The 19,766-nt window shown below is 41.5% G+C and overlaps 1 protein-coding gene across 3 annotated transcripts in view; it reads right to left on the reverse strand.

The window, feature by feature from the left end:
- Positions 1–19,564, reverse strand: part of LOC126248163 (lachesin-like) — a 1,464,009-nt gene extending 1,444,445 nt beyond the window's left edge. For all 3 annotated transcript variants that reach the window (XM_049948938.1, XM_049948928.1, XM_049948919.1), the window contains exon 1: positions 19,486–19,564. In XM_049948938.1, coding sequence (XP_049804895.1) covers positions 19,486–19,513 — 28 coding nt within the window. In that variant the 5' untranslated portion in view covers positions 19,514–19,564. The remainder of the gene's footprint in view (positions 1–19,485) is intronic.
- Between the last annotated feature and the right edge of the window lie 202 nt (positions 19,565–19,766).

Raw genomic sequence — 19,766 nt, forward strand, 5'->3', positions numbered from 1 at the left:
AGACTTGAGTTGGCTTACGCTGCCGAAAGATGATTCAGAGCGTCGAGTATATGCACCGTGAATCGATACGGTACGTGTTTGCAGCAGTTTCCAGCAGTGGAAATCCTGTAATAAGGCAGCGAAAAACGGAAGAAACCCTCATACTCGCGATCAGTTCTGAAGCAATGATGTCGGTATGACCGACCATACCTCACCTCACGCCAGCAGTGTGGATAGAAATTCCAAGCTGGTCTAAAGATGTGAGTAACTGATGTTTCTTTTGAAGGAAATGTGATCTCAGTTCCTGTTATGTAGTGCATTTGTCTTTTTCCCACATTCAGTTTATATTTCCTTCTTTCAGAAGTGGGCTTCCTAGGTGTCCATCCAAGACACATCGCCAAATGCAAGAGAAATGATGAAAGCTCCAAGCAGAACATTAAGGCCAATTCAAGGAGCTTCCGGGCTGATAAAAAGCCTACACAAATTAACCGTAGCGAAGGAGACGAAATCTACACTTGAAGATCCCACCAGTGAAAATCTAGTACTTTGAGACATTGCGGGGAAGCTGCCATAGTAACTCATTCGCAGAACAGACGAATGGTATTGCAAGTCGTGTGAGAAAGATGGAATGAAAGAAACAACTAGACGAATGAAATGCAAAATGTGGATTCATCCAAATGTACAGAAATGTGGAAATAAGTGAAAAGTTCCATTGCAATTTCCCCATATTGCGATGGAAACCTCCTTTTGTGATGTAAGAAATAAAATATTGAACATTTTCTTAAACTTAGACTATTACGTGTTGTTAAGCTCAGAGATACAATTTAAAGATGGTACAATTTATTTACTCACTAGTACAAGATACGGAACCACGTTCCTAATTTGTACTCCCTGCATATGTTTAGACAATTAACTATAGTGTGCACTTTTCTCTCAGAATTTTGATTGTTAGGATCAGATAGTAAAAAAAATCTTCCTATTGTGATTGGCATTATTTAAATTATTTTGTTAACTTACTGTTGGGTTATGACAAAATTTCTAAAGTGGTACCACTTAGACCTCTCCCATCTACCTCTTTTCCTCTTTATCCTAGTTAGGGAAAAGTTGAACTGCTCAGTAAACAAGACGTATTCTAAATTGTGACTATCAAAGTTTTATTTTGACAAGCGTGAATTTTAAAAAAACAAAGTCCAAGAACAACGAACTGCTTTCCACGCAGTTCCGAGCTGTATTATAAGAAACAAGTGTTAATAAGCAGAAGTCACATAAAATATTCAGCCACTTCTCTACGACATCTGTCAAGCTGAAAAATAACTAATAATGCACAAATAACACCTCCAAAAGGGTACTTAGGGACTTCTGGGAGATTAGTAGAAGTAGTGTGAATGATGAAAAACCCGCGTGAATAGTATGGCCGACGGTGAATGTGAAAGACGTGAAGTACTCAGAATGAAGGCAGCAAAGTAACCCATGACGGAAAGAGCAAGGAGGGCATAAAAAGCAGGGTAACACAATTAAAGCAGACATTCCTGACCAAGAGGGGTCTAGTAGTAAAAAACATGGGATTTAATTTGAGGAATAAATTTCTGAGAACATACGTTAAGAGCACAACATATATGGCAGTGAAACATGGACTGGGGTAAACCGGAAGTGAAGGGAGTCTGTTTGACAAGTGGTGATACGAAAGAGTGTTCAAAATTAGGTGGTCTGGTACGGTAAGGAATGGGAAGGTTTTCCGTAGAATCGACGAGGACAGGAATATTTGGAAAACGTTGGCAAGAAGGTGGGACAGTATGATAGGACATGTGATAAGACATTTTAACTTCCATGGTACTAAAGGGAGCTGCAGACGGTAAAACCGGAAGAGGAAGACAGAATATGGGATACATCCAGCAAATAACTGAGGACGTAGATAGTAAGTGATACTCTGAGATGTAAAGGTTGGTACATTAGAGAAATTCGAGGCAGGCGGCATCAAACCATTCAGAAGACTAAAAAAAAGTCACGTGCTCTAGAAGTTCGCAGGAATTCAATAACAGAAATAAGACAAACTGTGTCTTTAAGTAGTGTACTGTACTATAATTTGTAATTATCGCTTTTTAATGAGGAAGATTAATGCATAAATACCTTGGAATTTAAACATGTACACAAAAAACTATAATACGTTAGGTACTACCTAGCAGTAACACATTCTAACTCTAAAAAATAGTCACGACTAAACCTGCAGGTAGAAATAGGTACTAAAGGAAAGTGGGCTGTAAGTCCATTCTAAGGCTCTCATCTAACAGAGGGATGGAGTGGATGGACGCAAATGACTCCTGCTCTCGTTTGTCTTGTCACTATTCTCACTATCAATATAACAACTAAGATTGTTCCTCATACTTCCGAATAGTGTATAAACTTTCGTTCTTGAACAGTGTTTGAGTTCTTGTACATGTAAACGTTAAGATTTCTACAGCTGCAAGGAAATAGAATGTTAATATTACAGCTTGTCATGTCTATGATATAAGTTGTAAAACTCACGGTACACCCTGTTAACAGAGCTGTGCATTTTGCTGAGATGCAGTAACAAACATAAATAAATAAAACTACTACTCAGATTTAGAGCTTCGAGCATATCGAATGAATTGGCAAAAATTTTCAGTCTCTTACACCCCCCTTTTCTTCCGTTCATAATTCCTAGGAATGATGACAGTGACAGCCGGTATCTTTCACATTTCGCGAGATATGTTCGAGTGGCTGAACTGGAAAACTCTGTTGCGAGTGAAAGTTACAACACTGGGCTCCATTTACCATAATCTGTCACGAACGTCCAGCAAGTGGGGACTCTGCTGCCATTATTCGTTTATTTTCCGTGTCTGGCGTCCTGTCTGAAAAGGAACTAGCTAAATAATGCCGTCTGGAGATAAGTATAGAAGACTGGTTCAATAGGCGTATGAGACTATTCGTCTGAGACTATCTGCTTATTTCATAGACCACTACGAATATCACTAACTGCTTTAATGTTAATCAGAAAATAGTTCACAAACGTTACGTAAAGTTTACAGGAATGATGCCGAAATATTTTCGTGCATTGTCCACAGATGTTTCCTTTGTACTTCCATATTATGAACCCAGACCTTAGCCGCCCAGATACCGTTTAACTGCATTGTTTCGATTGTTATGTCAACTCTCACTGACTGTATTTACATGATACGTTTGTTACGCTTGCATATAAAGCATATTCTCTCACGATACGCATTCCCAACAATTTCAATAACTCGGTTACTTCTTCACGTCCAGGAGAAGTAATAGAAAGTCGTCGTGGATACCTCCTAAACTTATACTGCATCAACACGAAAGGGTCGTACACACTTAGCGCTGTATATTAAATGCCATTTTGATGCGTAGTTTGAGCCACGTTGTAATCTTGACATGTAACCAGATCGAGCTCCAGATATAACACAAGTGGCAATGTGAACAACATTGTTTACAAGACTTCCAATTTCAGGGATCTGCTGGTCAGTGAATTTGTGCGGCAGTCTCATAGGACCCTAGATCTTGATAAACATTATCCTGTTGTTGTTGATGAGGATAATAATGAGGGATTCAGGACAGCTTCATATACATCTCGGCGGTAGAACAATGTCTGTTGTCACGAGCGCAATTGCTGCGACAATTCACAAGAAAAACATCTTAGTGATTTTCTTCAGAATATTTGACTATATAAGCACAAATATATTGTGCGTCACTGATAAAAATCAGTGTATCATTTAAATTGTCACGCATTAAAATTTACGAGTCGTTTGCAGAAATATCCTTATACACCAAACTTTACCTCTTATATGTGGATGACTAATGGAAATCGAAATGACCGAGTGGCATCATTGGCCTTAAGGCCCCAATTCGGGGAAGTTCGGCCGCCAAGGGCCAGTCTTATTTCACTCGACGCCACATTGGGCGACTTTCGCGCCGGTGATGAGGATGAAATGATGATGAGGACAACACAACACCCAGTCCCCGAGCAGAGAAAATCCCCAACCCTGCCGGAAATCGAACCCGGGCCCGCTTGCATGGGAGGCGAGCACGTTATCACCCATCTAAGCAAGCGGACGTGGATGACTAATACGACAATAAAGAACAAGAGCCGAAGTCATCCACTCAGAGCTAACTAACATCCCTTCCGCAACACTTCAGGTGGGAAACCCGACACTTTACAATATTCTAAAATGCCTTTTGTATTGTTACCGTTGCCGCTTGGCCGAGATATTGAATATAAGATCCAAAGAAATAATTATATAGTCACTGAACACTACCTGAGGAGTACTACATCCAACGCCTTTTGCCTAGATTTTTTGCGATAGAGACGGAATCTGTTTTCTAAGTAACTTTTACTTGTTCCTGAACACGTTAAAGAAAAAATGAACAAGGAAAGCCTCTAAAACGTAAAGTAAAACTACCTTCAGTCATAGACAGTAAGTCAGACTCTTTATGTGGGTGGATTAGAAGATGAAAACCTGAGCCTGTAGCAACTGTATTAAAAGAGTCGTCGAGCATCGTACTGGATGTTACACGTTATGGACATGCCTATAACGCACCGAAGATCATAATTCGCGAAATTAAGCTGGGTTGAACATATACGTCACTCTGGTTCTAGTTCTCTGACCGACAGCGGCATACAGGGCCACAGCTGGGCCATCGCTTTGGATTATCAATCATTCCTAATCAGACAGAGTTAGCTGCACACTTTGGAACATACTTTTCACCCACACTTTCAGCTGTGGAAACGTTTTCGGGAATATGCATTTCAGCACAGTGCAACCCGTTTCCCATGGCGTGGTGAAAGACCCAACTATAGGGTTCAGTTAATGACGCGGTAGCCGTGCTTTTAGCTGCTTCTGATTGACCATTGTAGAGCACATCCAGAACGCAATCCAAGCCGTTTCGGTGACCCGTCTACGTCGTTAGGTATTCTTACAGCAAAGTGTGAACTCTGTACAGAGTTATTGTTCTAGTCGACACGCTCTCTGCCGGCCGCGGTGGTCTCGCGGTTCTAGGCGCGCAGTCCGGAACCGCGCGACTGCTACGGTCGCAGGTTCGAATCCTGCCTCGGGCATGGATGTCTGTGATGTCCTTAGGTTATTTAGGTTTAAGTAGTTCTAAGTTCTAGGGGACTGATGACCACAGCTGTTAAGTCCCATAGTGCTCAGAGCCATTTTTTTGACACGCTCTCTTGTGTGTTCATCTTACTTCTAGCTAGGACGATGAACAGACCAGCTCACTTTTGAGAGTGAGCGCCTAAATATACTGTGCCGGAGTTCACTCTGAATTACATTGTTTGCACAGTTGCGACAGTTACTGAATGAAGTGAGAACCACTAACTCCGGAAATACCATTCAGTACATCGATGTATGACCGTGATAATTTACTGAATACCACATTTATATCCACAAAGTACATTATGGCATGAGGCAGTGAGTACTTGTATAAATATCGTCAATAATCCACCTCCCTACCATTCTATTTCACTGATCGATTCGCGCACTAAATGTCTCAGTGAAGTGCATGGCATCTCTGGAAGCGTCTGCCAATCAAGTTCGTAAATCATATCCTTAATGCACTCACAATTACCAAACGAGCCAGAGGCGAAACGCGTAAATCATATCCTTAATGCACTCACAATTACCAAACGAGCCAGAGGCGAAACGCGCCATTCTTCATTGGACCTGCTATATGTCATCTATTAATCCAACCCGGTAACGACACCAAGCTGACTAGCGATTTGTCGAGCGAGCTCTTTCTTCCATAAATTATATTTCATTAACATTCTGTCAACAGATCTCAGATTTTCCTACGACTTGTTTCATGCGACTTGTTTAGTTTTGAAGTAATACATAATTCATGTGGGACCATTTCCTTTCGGTGTTTGTCCGTAATTTAGTTACGGTCGTCAAGATACAAGGAGTATCATGTATATTAAATAAAAATTTGTTCAATGCCTAAACCGCAATATACATATCACAATAATCCTGGCCAGTGTTATCAGAATCAATACAATCGCAGTTCATTTCGTAAATATACTGATCGTTTCCTCGAATAAGCAGGGAAACCCCTAAATAAAAATTACTGGAGAATTTTAGCGTCATGTTGGTGATCAATGCCAACAAAGTAGCCGATAGGTAAATTTCGTAAATGTCCACTATCAAGTAACATCGTTTTTTTGTCTCGTTCAGTAGTAACAGAAGCATAAAATCTACATTTGTGCTGTTTCTACTCATCTGAATCACTTGAGACGCGGTCTAGGCATTAAAAGGTTTTACTTCTAAAAATATTTTTATTTAATAAACCACATTAACACCGCCGTCTCCCTCCCCCCCCCCCCCCCGCACCGTTCCTCCCCGACCACGACAGGCTTCACTAGTATTTGATCTATTCTATGATTCAAGTGGCTCTGAGCTCTATGGGACTTAACTTCAGAGGTCATCACTCCCCTTGAACTTAGAACTGCTTAAACCTAACTAACCTAAGGACATCACACACATCCATGCCCGAGGCAGGATTCGAACCTGCGACGCGTTTCCAGACTGTAGCGCCTAGAACCACTCGGCCACTCCGGCCGGCGGTCTATTCTATCTACCATGATTCAAGAATGTGGCTGGTGGACAACCCATCAGTCATTGGACACCATCAGCTTCTTGTATCAATCTACTTGGTAAATGTGCTTGGAAAATCTTGGAAGTTTGTTGGTAGAATTATTGACCAAGAAGCTGTGACCAATGACGAGAATCGCTTCGATCAAACTACTATTGTTGTATCAATCTTGAAAAGATAATTAATACGTTTACTGGAACAGAATTCACTTTATATAAGGTGATATTTATGTAGAATTCGATTGAGTTATTGCCAGTATTCACTTCTCCTGATAGTCACAACTGGAAGTATGTATTGAGGCAGACATGCATTCAGAAACGTCTCCTCGCAACTGTCATTATAAGAATTTGGATCGTTTCTTTTCAAATATCGGTGTGAAACTCGAGTTACACAAGAGATTTTTCCGTGAAATACTTGGTTTTGAAGAAGAAATATCGGCGAGATGCAAGTACAGGCGGCAGGATGCACGTGGCACGTTATTCCAGTGCTCGCGTCGTTGTTCTCATCGAGTAAAGTCTGTAACACTCCAAGTGTAACTAATGAAGATGAATGAATTAATAATTTTACGGTCAGGAAGTTAGCCGCAGTCTGATGAGAGCGTATTTCTGTGCAAAAACAAGCTCTCCGTTGTTTACCCAGCCAGTGTTATCAGAATCAATACACTCGCAATTCATTTCTGATCGTAGCATCGAGTCAACAGTGAAGCCCCTAAATAAAAATTACTGGAGAATTCTAGACTCATGTTGCTGCTCCGTGCGAACAAAACAGCTGCTTAAACTTTGTAAATGTCCACTATGAAGTAACATCGCTTCTCCGCCATGCCAACAGTAAATTCCACAGCAATTTGTGGCGCAATTGGCCGTCCGTATCAATCAGGAGTAATTCTCATATCTCCAGTTAATTTGTTCTTATAAATCATGTTCTTCAATCCCGGTAGGATATAAGACCTCCCTGTATTTCTTTAGCCCATAGAAACTCCCAAAGAGTGGCAGCACTATTGCTGTTGTTTTGGCAAACAACTTTACGAGTAAAGCCCTTCTCACCTTATCCAGACTTATGTTGACAGATTGAAACTGTAATACACATTGATGCTTGTATTTCAGACCTACGCCACTATAACAGTACCGGCCACTAACGGCAAGTCATGACATTAGCACTACTAACAATGCAAATTCTGCAGTGCACATCATTCCTATAAAGTTGGGTACCCATACGTCTGAAGTGGCTCAAAAAGCGAAAATTTAATTGTAACCACCCTGTTTATTAGATGTTATCAACGAGATCTAAACTGATAAACCAAAACATTGTGACCACTGCCACCGCGACATTGGATGCCCCCCCTCCCCCCCCCCCCCCCCCCTTGGTGGCATTGCGGGGACGTGACGCGGTAACAAACGTATGTAAGTGGAGCAGACACGGCCGGGGGGATCAGCCAAGTGAAGATATTGGTTGCAAACCGGGAAATCCATTGAGATAAGCGACTTTGCCAAAGGGCAGATTACTATTACGCAGAGTCTGTAAAGTAGTATCTCGAAAACGAGGAAATAGGTCGAATGTTTTGGCGCTAATATCGTGAACATCTACAGAAAGAGGTAGAAGGAAAGTGAAACTACCACTAGGTGCCAAATGCCTGGACGTGCATGACTCTTGGGGTTCGGAGGCTTGTCTGCTTTGTAAGGTAGGGCAGATGGCGATCTGTGGCATCTCTGCCGGAAGGCCACAATGCTAGTGCCTGCGCAATTGTTTCGGTGCACGCCGCTAATCGTACATTGTTGAACGTAGAGCTCTGCAGCAGACCACCCCTGCGTGTTCTCATGTTGACCTAACGACATCGTCAATTACGATTTCAGTGGGCACGGGACCATCGTGATTCAACAATCAATAAACGGAAATGTGTCGGCTCGTCGAGTGAATCATATTTTTGCAACGTTAGGTCGATCTTCGTCTCCACAAACGCCGTCATCAAGGTGTACGTCGGCTCGAAACGTGCAACGGACCACGATCGCAGGATGATGAAAGCATTATTATCCTACGGAGCAGTGTCCTGCGCTTGCGTTGGACCTGTGGTTGGATCTGTGGTGGGACCCAAGGTACACTGACAGTTGTGAACCACCTGCAACCCTTCGTGCTTGAGGTCTTTCCAGACAGCGATGTCATCTTCCAGCAGTATCATTGTCCGGCTCTGGGTGACAGAACTGTGCTACAGAGGTTAGGGAGCATCATAGCGAACTCAAGTTGACGTCTCGGCGACCAAATTCGCCTGATCCCATGGAACCCATATGGGCAGCTATCGAGCACAATCATTACATACACAAATCACTGGTTCGTTACTTTCACTAATTACGTGAACTGCGAGTAGACATATAATGCCACGTACCTCCACCAACTTACCAACAAACTGTCGCATCCCTGATACGCACAATCAGTGATGTATTTAGTTCGAAAGACGGACAAACAAGCTAGTAAGCAGGTGGCGTGTGTGTGTGTGTGTGTGTGTGTGTGTGTGTGTGTGTGTGTGTGAATCCCTTCGGGACCCAACTGCTGAGGTCATCGGTTCCTAGACTTACGCACTACTTAATCCAACTTAAACTAACTTAAGCTAAGAACAACACAAGCACTCATGCCCGAGGGAGTACACGAACGGCCGGCGGGAGGGCCCGCGCAATCCGTGACATTCCCCCTCAAACCGCGTGGCAACTCCGCGCGGCCTTAGCAGGTGGTCATACTGTTTTGGCTGATCAGTGTAAATATAAGGAATATTAATGTCAAAAGCAATAATGTTTTGGTGAAATAAAGAGAAACTCGTACAAACTTATATTGCGTGTTTAATGGCACCGTGATTTATTTAATATGTCAGCAATATGGGGTGAAAATACTAGATAAAACGATGAGGTAACTCGCTAACGCAAATGTCACGTCACTGAAGATAAACCTCCAAATGAGTGACTGAGTTGAACGAGAAATAATGGTCAACAGCTAGACAGTGAATAATTCTGATGTGTTTCGCCATGTAATTGGTTTCAGTGTAAAAATCCAGGAGCATACAGCCCAGAGTTTACATTCACTTGGAAAATTGCTCTGCTTGGTACACAAGACACATTGATGAGACGGAACAGTATGACTACCTGCCTACTGGTCTGGTGGTCAGCCTTTGGATTGCAATGCAACGAGGATTCTGCGTGTCATGGATTCGAGAAGTCCTTGGTGGGTGTCCGGACGTCTATGCCCAGGTTACGCATTTCCCCTAAATTACGGGTTAGTAGGGAAAAGAGAATCAGCTCTGTGAATATCAAGAGTTCAGATGATAAGCCAGTGCCAAGTAATAACTAGATATCTTAAAAGTGCAAGGAATATATAGAAGGACTATCCAAGGGAAGCGTTGGCACCCGATAATGTCTCAGATGTCCCATCGGATTGAGATCGTACTAAACTGGTTGCTAAGATATCAACGTGAGTTTTCTTGCTCATAAAACCATCGTAGCACAATTCTGGCCTTGTGACAAAACAGTCATCGTCTTGGAAGATACCATAGTTGTCAGGGAAGTCACCAGGCACGAAAGAATGCATTTGATGGGCATTAGTATTCATATAGTCCACAGCTGTCGACGGGTGACATGGAAGCCCAGATGAATGTCCCACGTACCATAGTACCGGCCCCACCGGCCTGCGTCCGTGGAGCGGTGTATGTTTCGAACAGGTGTTCGCCTGGGTGGCGTGGAATTGGACACCACCAATGATCTGGTGTAACAAGAAATGTTTCTATTGATATATCTTTCCATTGATACACGGCCCAAATTCGACAATCCAATGTCCACTGAAATCTTAACTGACGATGTCGTTCCGATAACGTGAGAAAAGGTGTTTGCTGCGGAGCACCGTGCTCACCTTTGTGACCTGAACGGTGCGTACCGAAACACTTTGGCCTGCACTGGCATTCAGCTCTGTCGTCAGATATTCCAGAGATCGACGCGTGACCTAATTTATAGAGTTGACCAGCCTCCAAGTCCTATGACGAAGCGTGAACGTCGAACACCTTGTCGCCTTTACGTGATTTCACCGTCCTCCAAGCACTTTCTGTAGATCCTCGAGACATTAGCGCACGAACAGCGTGTCCGCTTTGCCGTTTTCGGGATGCTCGTTCCGAGGTGCAGTCTTTGTTAAAGTCGCTTCCCCTTCTGTGTCTGCTCCATTTGTAAACTTTCCTTTCCGCATCACATTCCCTCAAAGATAACATGAGGCATTCAGCCTCACGGTGGGTACTGGCCATAAAGGTTTGGCTCATCATTGTATATGAACGAGGTGTAATAGACTTCAATGTGAATAATAATTCAACTACAGTCGATTAGTAGTGGAAAGCATCATGACCAGATGAGGGTCTATAATATTCTATAAAGATTATGCGAAAGAACTTCCTCCACTTCTAGCAGATTATCATAGGTCGCTGATCAATGAAAATCTCCACTATAAAGATCAACATGGATTTTGCAAACAGAGATCTTGCGAGAGACTGCTCGCTATGTTCCTCCATAAGATCCGTAACACCGTAGACAAAGGCGCTCAGGTAGATGACGTGTTCCTTGACTTCACGAACGCAACTCACACCGTCCCTCACTTCCGTATAGTGAAAATATAATACGAGCTTACCCAGTGTCGGACCAAACCTGCGACTAGACTCAAGACTTCCCTGCAGGTAGAACTCAACAAGTCGCCAATAAAGAACAAAATCGACAGGTGTATTTATAATTTTCTGAGTGCACCAAGGTAGTATGATAGGACCGTTACTGTTTACATTGTATATAAAAAATTAGTAGCAAGCTTTGGAAGCGCTTTATTATTCTTCGCAAATGCGACTATAGCAAGGTCAGAGGACAATATCGATATGCAGAATAACCTGCAGATGATTAGTCAGTGGTGCAGGTTATGTCAGTTGGCCCTAAACGTAAATAAATGTAACATATTGTGCATAAGTAGGAAAGGAAATCCACTACTGTACAACTAGACTATTGATAACAAATTTCTGTAAACAATATCTGTCGTACAATTCTAGGAATAACTATTCAGAGCGACCTTAAGTGGAATAGCCACATAAAGCAAATAGTAAGAAAAGCAAACAGACTGAGATTTATAGGAAAGATCAAAAAGAAATATAACTTATCCACGAAGGAAATGGCACACAAGGCTCTTGTTCGACGGATTCTTCATTCATCTGGGATCCTTACTACATTACTGGCCATTAAAATTGCTACACCAAGAAGAAATGCAGATGATAAACGGGTATGCATTGGACAAATCTATTATACTAGAACTGACATGTTATTACATTTTCACGCAATTTGGGTGCATAGATCCTGAGAACTCAGTACCCTGAGCAACCACCTCTGGCCGTAATAACGGCCTTGATACGCCTGGGCATTGTGTCAAACAGAGATTGGATGGCGTGTACAGGTACAGCTGCCCATGCAGCTTCAACACGATACCACAGTTCATCAAGAGTAGTGACTGGCGTATTGTGACGAGCCAGTTGCTCGGCCACCATTGAGCAGACGTTTTCAGTTGGTGAGAGATCTGAAGAATGTGCTGGCCAGGGCAGCAGTCGAACATTTTCTGTATCCAGAAAGGCCCGTACAGAACCTGCAACATGCGGTCGTGCATTATCTTGCTGAAATGTAGGATTTCGCAGGGATCGAATGAAGGCCAGAGGCACGGGTCGCAACACATCTGAAAAGTAACGTCCACTGTTCAAAGTGCTGTCAATGCGAACAAGAGGTGACCGAGACGTTTAACCATTGACACCCCATACCATCACGCCGGGTGATACGCCAGTATGGCGATGAAGAATACACGCTTCCAATGTGCGTTCCCCGTGAAGTCGCCAAACACGGATGCGACCATCATGATGCTGTAAAGAGAACCTGAATTCATCCGAAAAAATAACGTTTTGCCATTCGTGCACCCAGGTTCGTCGTTGAGTACACCATCGCAGGCGCTCCTTTCTGTGATGCAGCGTAAGGGTAGCCGCAGCCATGATCTCCAAGTTGATAGTCCATGCTGCTGCAAACGTCATCTAACTGTTCGTGCAGATGGTTGTTGTCTTGCAAACATCCCCATCTGTTGACTCAGGGATCGTGACGTGGCTACACGATCCGTAGCAGCCATGCGGATAAGATGCCTGTCATCTAGACTGCTAGTGATACGAGGCCGTTGGGATCCAGCACAACGCTCCGTATTACGCTTCTGAAGCCATCGATTCCATATTCTGCTAACAGTCATTGGATCTCGACCAACGCGAGCAGCAATGTCGCGATACAATAAACCGCGGTCGCGATAGGCTACAATCCGACCTTTATCAAAGTCGGAAACGTGATGGTACGCATTTCTCCCCCTTACACGCGGCATCACAACAACGTTTCACGAGGCAACGCCGGTCAACTGCTGTTTGTGTATGAGAAATCGGTTGGAAACTTTCCTCATATCAGCACGATGTAGGTGTCGCCACCGGTGCCAACCTGTTGTGAATGCTCTGAAAAGCTAATCGTTTGGATATCACAGCATCTTCTTCCTGTTGGATACATTTCGCGTCTGTAGCACGTCGTCTTCGTGGTACAGCAATTTTAATGGGCAGTAATCTATGAAGGACTAATAGAAGAAATAGAGAACATCCAAGGAAGAGCGGCGAGTTACGTCACGGGGTCGTTTAGTCGACGCGAGAGCGTTACAGAGATGCCCGACAAACTCCAGTCGCAGATGATACAAGAGAGGCGTTGTGCATCACGGAGATGTTTACTCTTCAAATTTCGAGAGAGCACTTTCCGCGAAGAGAAAGTACAACAGATTACTTCCTCCCACACACATCTTGCGAAATGACCACGACGAGAAAATTCGAGAAATTAGAGCCAGGACAGAGGATGACTGACAGGCATTCTTCCCGCGAGCGATTGTTGAGCAGAACAGAGAAGGGACATTGAGTGGAACGAGAAGTACCCTCCCCCATCCATCGTCAGGTGGCTTTTGGAGTGTGAAGCAGATGTAGAGAATTCCAATATTAAGGAAGGCAGATGCTGCAAAGTGTAAATATTACCGATCTATCAATTTAGTAAGTCATGCCTGCCGGCCGGAGTCGCCGTGCGGTTCTATGCGCTACAGTCTGGAACCGAGCGACCGCTACGGTCGCAGGTTCGAATCCTGCCTCGGGCATGGATGTGTGTGATGTCCTTAGGTTAGTTAGGTTTAATTAGTTCTACGTTCTAGGCGACTGATGACCTCAGAAGTTAAGTCGCAAAGTGCTCAGAGCCAAGTCATGCTTCCGTAAACACACAATTATATACAGAAAAATGGAAAACAAAAAAATTGGCAGAAGACGACCTCGGGAAGTCCGGGCTTCTGGATAAACGTTGAAAATGCGCGACAAAAATAATAACGCTACGATTTATCTTGGAAGGTAAGTTTAAGAAACACTAACCCACACTTATATCCACATTTTGAGCAACCTTTTGATGATGGTTATTGGAATACATTCCTCGTTATTCAGAATATAGCAAGGATAAAATACAGACATTGAAAACTTTTTTACGCGTTTCATAGAAACCAGACTGCCGTTATAATGTCGAAAATCTGGTTGACAGGTGAGTGACACAGATTTGAGTCCTATCGCCTTTATTAATCCTACTGTTCATTTAGCGAGCAGTATAGAAAACTTGACATATTTATAGAAGGAATGCAGAGTGAACAAATAAAGGCTTTGAGATTTGTCGACGATATTGTTATTCTGTGAGGCGGTAAAGGAAGAGCAGTTAAATGGAATTTAAAGTTGTAATTAGATGAGCATCAACAAAAGTTGTACTGGGGTAATGGAATGTAGTCAAATCGAATCAGACGATGGAGTTAAACTAAGAAATGAGGAACTAAATGGCTCTGAGATTTCTTATTTCCAGGCAAATGATGGCGATAATACAGAGGATGTGAAATGCAAATAGGCAATGGAAACAAAAAATTTTTGACGAAGAGAAATTTATTAACATGGAATGTAAATATAAGTGTTAGGAAGGTTTTCCTGTAAGTTTTTTTCTGGAATGTAGCGTAACAAAGATGGATGATGAAAAATTCGGACAAGAAGACGTTAGAAGCTTTGGGACTGTGGTGTTAGGACGCATTCTGAGATCTCGAAAAACAAGTTGAAATTGATGTTGGTTGTTGTATTTGTGCAGAAACGACGAGACTTGCATCGAAGCGAGTAGCGTGGAGATTTCAATCAAACCAATCTTCCGACAGAATACGATAACAGCAACACATAGGTGTTCCCATCTATTTTCCCTAAAGTGCATCAGAATTAATTCCAGCATAGTAGACAGGCAGAGTAGATTTAAGCGCCGGAAACGAAGAAAGGCAGATGAGAAAGCTAAGACACTACTAAATCTACATGAGTAGTGTGAAAAATTGATGGGTTACTATCCTGAACATTGAAATAAATAACCTTTTTAATTTGGGGAGCATATTTATGGTGAGTACTACTTGTTAATAACACTGTCAAATGAAGTAATGAAAACACTATTAATTTTTAAATTATTTGCTAGGAAGATTTGTCCCCAAATAATTTGACATGCTGGTGCATGGAGGCGGTATCCTACTTTTCAGTGCTAAATGAATTTGGAGCAGAGAGTAAAAGATTAGCAACGTCGGGGTAAAGGTCTAGTGGCTGCAGAAAGTGTAAGGGGAGTCACAAGCACTGAAGACAAAGTCGGTATGATAGCTGAAATCAAAGGCGCATATTTTTTAAGTTCGAGTCACGTTACAGACAGACAGTATTGAAAGAAACCAGAGCAGCACACGACCATAATACGTGTAATAGCCCCCTGAAAAATAAAATTGATTTGTTTCATTAGAACATTGGAGGATTGAAGAACAAGACAGATGAGCTTATTGTGCGCCTAGAAGATGTGGAAGATTCTGAGGGGATGGATGTTCTTTGCCTCTCTGAACAACACGTAACTACAGGCATGGAGAAGTTAAATTTCAAGGATTATAGACTTGCATCATTCTCGTGCAGACTTAAAATGGAAAAAGGGAGAGTTTCAACGTATGTAAATGTTGGATGGAAAGTCAAAAGTAAGGAAACAAAAATTTTTTGTGTTAATCAGAACTTAGAAACATATGTTTGTGAGTTGTTACTGCAGAATACTTCTCTGATAACTGTAACACTCTATAGATATCCTATAGGAAACTTTCTGCTATTTATGAGAAATTGTGATGCATTATTGAGCTTCATGTCAGATAGAATGAAATAGTATATTGTGGATATTTCACTGAAGGTTTCTTAAATATATTGACAGAAAAATGAAATAGAATTATTGTTTGGGTGTTTCAATATTAGTAGTTAATTTCACAGCTCCTATGCCGCAAAATAATAGGACACTTATTCATAACGTTTTTATAGACAGTGCTCAAGCTGAAACAATTAATGTGCACCCAATCTGATCGTGATGCACAATTAATGAAAATAAACATCGTGTCGCGTTACATCCTTGAGACAGGTCCATACAAAACAGCCAGGCTTCTTAATGCGAACAGGATACACTGTTTTAAGAGTAAGCTAAAAGGGATGGTATGGGAGGAGGTACACGTACAAAAAGGTGCTTGTATCAATTTCAGTTTATTCCATACTAAAGTTTTGTCAAGATTTGAAAGTTGTTTTCCTAAAAAATTATGCAAAGGATTCATTAAAAGACTAGTAAATGATGGATAACTAAGGGAATTAAAATCTCGTGTAAGGGGAAGAGGGAATTTTATGTAAAGGCCAGAGTAAGTCAAGATCCGACATTACCTGCATACTACCAAAAGAACTGTAGTTTTTGAAGTAAGGTCATTAGAATGTCCAGAAGAATGCACGTCCTGACAGAAATAAGTAATGCAGATAATAAGATTAAAACTACAAGGGACATTGTCAAATGGGGGACAGGACAGCTAGTCAGTGTACAAGATTCCATAACCATTAAACTAAACGACAGTTTTGTGGCTGACAATTCAGAAGTTGGAAGTAATTTTAATAATCACTCTCTAAACGTAATAACAAATATAGGATTAAATGGTTCCGCTGAAGAATCAAAAGAATACATTAAAAATGCCACTCCACAAAACATTGAGCAAATAGAAGTTACACCAACACCCTTCACTGAAATTAATACAACTGTAAAAATACTTTAAAAATCTCTTGTGGGGTTGATCTATTTCAAACAGAATTCTGAAAAATTCTTCCAGTTAAATAAGTAATGTACTTCGCGCTATAAGCAATGCAATATTAGCACAGGGAATTTTCCGAGACAGGCTAAAGTATGCAATTATCGATCCATTTCGTAAGAAAGGAGGCTAGACAGACTTAAACAATTATCGTCCAGTTTCTTTATTGGCATCCTTTTCCAAAATACGTATTTGAAAAAGTAGTCACACACTTAAGTGGACATAATTTTCTTAGCGTATCACAGTCTGGATTCCAGATAGGTTTCTGAACTGAGAGTGCTGTTTATACACTCACTCATCAAACAGTACAAAGCTTAAATAATAATATATCCCTTGTTGATATTTTGTGTGATTTCTCCAAGTTCTTCGATTGTTTAGATCATGATTCTCTAGTAGAAAAACACAAGTTTTATGGAATTAGAAACCTTACGCAGAACTGGTTTGAATCATACTTGACAAACAGAATGCAAAATAATTTAGTGTCGGAAGGGTAGAAAATTTTAGTGACTGTGCTAAAAATCACAAAAGGAGTCCCATAGGCTTCAATTTTGGGCCCACACATGTTCCTTATACACTTGAGTGATCTTCCACTTAATATTCAACAATAAAATTTGGTATATTTTGTAGATGATACTAGCGTTATAATAAATTCCACCAGAGAGAAAGCAACAGAAGAGTTAGTAAACGATATTTTTTAAAGAATTATTGATTCTCTGAAAATGGACTCTTCCTAAATTTTGAAAAAACACATTGCATTCTCTTTTGTACAAGTATAGTCATACCAACAATCGACGTAGGACATGAGCAGGAGTCAGTAAGTAGGGCAGAATGTTTCAAATGTTTGTGTGTAGATATTGATGAAAACTTGAACTGGAAGAAGCATATTACTGATATTCTTTAGGCTTAACTACTTTTTCTCTTCGTATAATTGTTAATCTTGGAAACAAACTTAGCAACCTCCTGACGTATTTTATATATTTACACTCAATAATGTCGAACAAATTAATTTTCTGGGGTGCCCCATCTCTTAAAAAGAAAGTATTTGGTGCACAAAAGGGAACAGTAAGAATAATATGTAGTGTTCACCGACGGACGTCATTCAGGTAGCTTTTAAAGGAGCTAGGCGTTTTAACTGCGTTGTCACAATACGTATTTTCACTAACGAAATTCGTCATAAATAATCCCTCACAATTTGCGAAGAACAGTGATGTACATATCTGAAACGCTAGAGGGAAAAATAACCTTTATTACCCATTGTTAAAGCTGTCAATGGCACAGAGAGGAGTTCAATACCCAGCAATCAAAATATTAAATTATTTGCCCAATAACACAAAATGTCTGACATGTAGCGAAGCAAGGTTTAAATATAATTTAAAATAATTTTTTATGGATAACTTCTTGTATTCCATGGACGAATTTCTAGGTAAAAGCTGGCAACCAGTACAATTAAAAATTTTGGTTTTCAGTGTTGTTGCATGAGTAGGAATAAAACGATAATATCCCTTAAACTAACTCGTTCCACATCATTCCGATAAAACAATCGTTCAAATAACCTTTGGAACATGTAACTAACTAACCATTAAGACGACAGTATTAGATGCCTGTTCTACTTGTTAAGAGGGGGAGGGGGGATAGAGTAGTAACACCTGCTGAGCAGTATGGGCGTTTAGTACTAGTCTTTACCTATTCGTACAATGCAAAAATAATTGAAACCTTTCATACACTGGGCAGTGCGTTTCGTGCTAATCTCATCTATTAATCCTTACACCCTGGAAGATGAAAATTGAACTCATAATCAATTTACTCGAGACGTTCTGTCACACATATTCACGTAATTATAAAGAGATTACTCTTTGTATACGAAAAGTCTCAGGTTGTGTGTGTGTGTTGAAGTATACAGGGTGAATCAGAAATCCGTCGACATACTTTGATAGGTTGTTCAGGGATACCTCATCAGTTTTTTGGTATAAGGGATCCACATTCTCTGGCGGCTCGTTACAGAGATATTAAATTTCGTTTGATTTCGTGCCACAGTTAGCTTTGTAACCGTATTGCACTGCAAACAGTGCACAACATGCAAGTGTCGCAGTATGCACTGTGTGTCTTATTTCCATTCGATTACGTTATCTGCTGTTAACAACAGTAGGACCAATTTTTGCCTTAAAGCTTCCATTCAGTCCTGTTCGGTTATGTCTTGGATCTGTTTTTTCGGCACTGTTAGTTTTACGTTAACTGTGATGCACTGCTGTGTGGATACGTTTACTGATGAAGGCCGATATGCTTCTCGTGCTTGGTTTCACTGAATGTAGCGTATGAGTGGCACGATGAAGCTATGTTCAGCCCTCGCCGCAGCGACGCAACCCCGTCACAGTACAATGTTCCGTCTGAGGATTGTTACGTTGTTATTGCATATTACAGCACACTTCACTGTTCTCAAGGTATTTTCACAAAACCAAGTGTGACTGCGGTAACAAACCGCACAAACTACTGCCACATTATTACTCTCTTACGAGCCACAAGAGACCGTGTGTCCACGATGACAAAATATTCAGAATATATCGCAGAAAAACCTCTGAAAGTTTGTCGGTAAAGCTCTGGCTCAACCTGTACAGGTAGACATCTTGCGTGCCAAGCTCGAACACTCACCGAGCAACAGAACGATGGTCGCAAGCATCTCCACGTCGACGCGCGACACACTTCGACAAGCGATAGAGTCAGGCAGAAACTGAACTGACCAGCTCTTTGGCAAGCCGCTCCGTATCAGTCAGAGGGCGACGTAAACATATCCGCGCGGCATGCAGAATGAGGATTGGAGGTCGTGAGGCTCTGTTCGGGATAAGACAACAGTTTCACTACTCCGTGGAAAGCGGAAAGCGGCGATAGAAACTCGATAAAAAGTTGTCACTGTACACTTGCAACCAGTTACT

The sequence above is a fragment of the Schistocerca nitens genome, chromosome 1 (assembly GCF_023898315.1).
Source record: "Schistocerca nitens isolate TAMUIC-IGC-003100 chromosome 1, iqSchNite1.1, whole genome shotgun sequence".
Taxonomy (NCBI): domain Eukaryota; kingdom Metazoa; phylum Arthropoda; class Insecta; order Orthoptera; family Acrididae; genus Schistocerca; species Schistocerca nitens.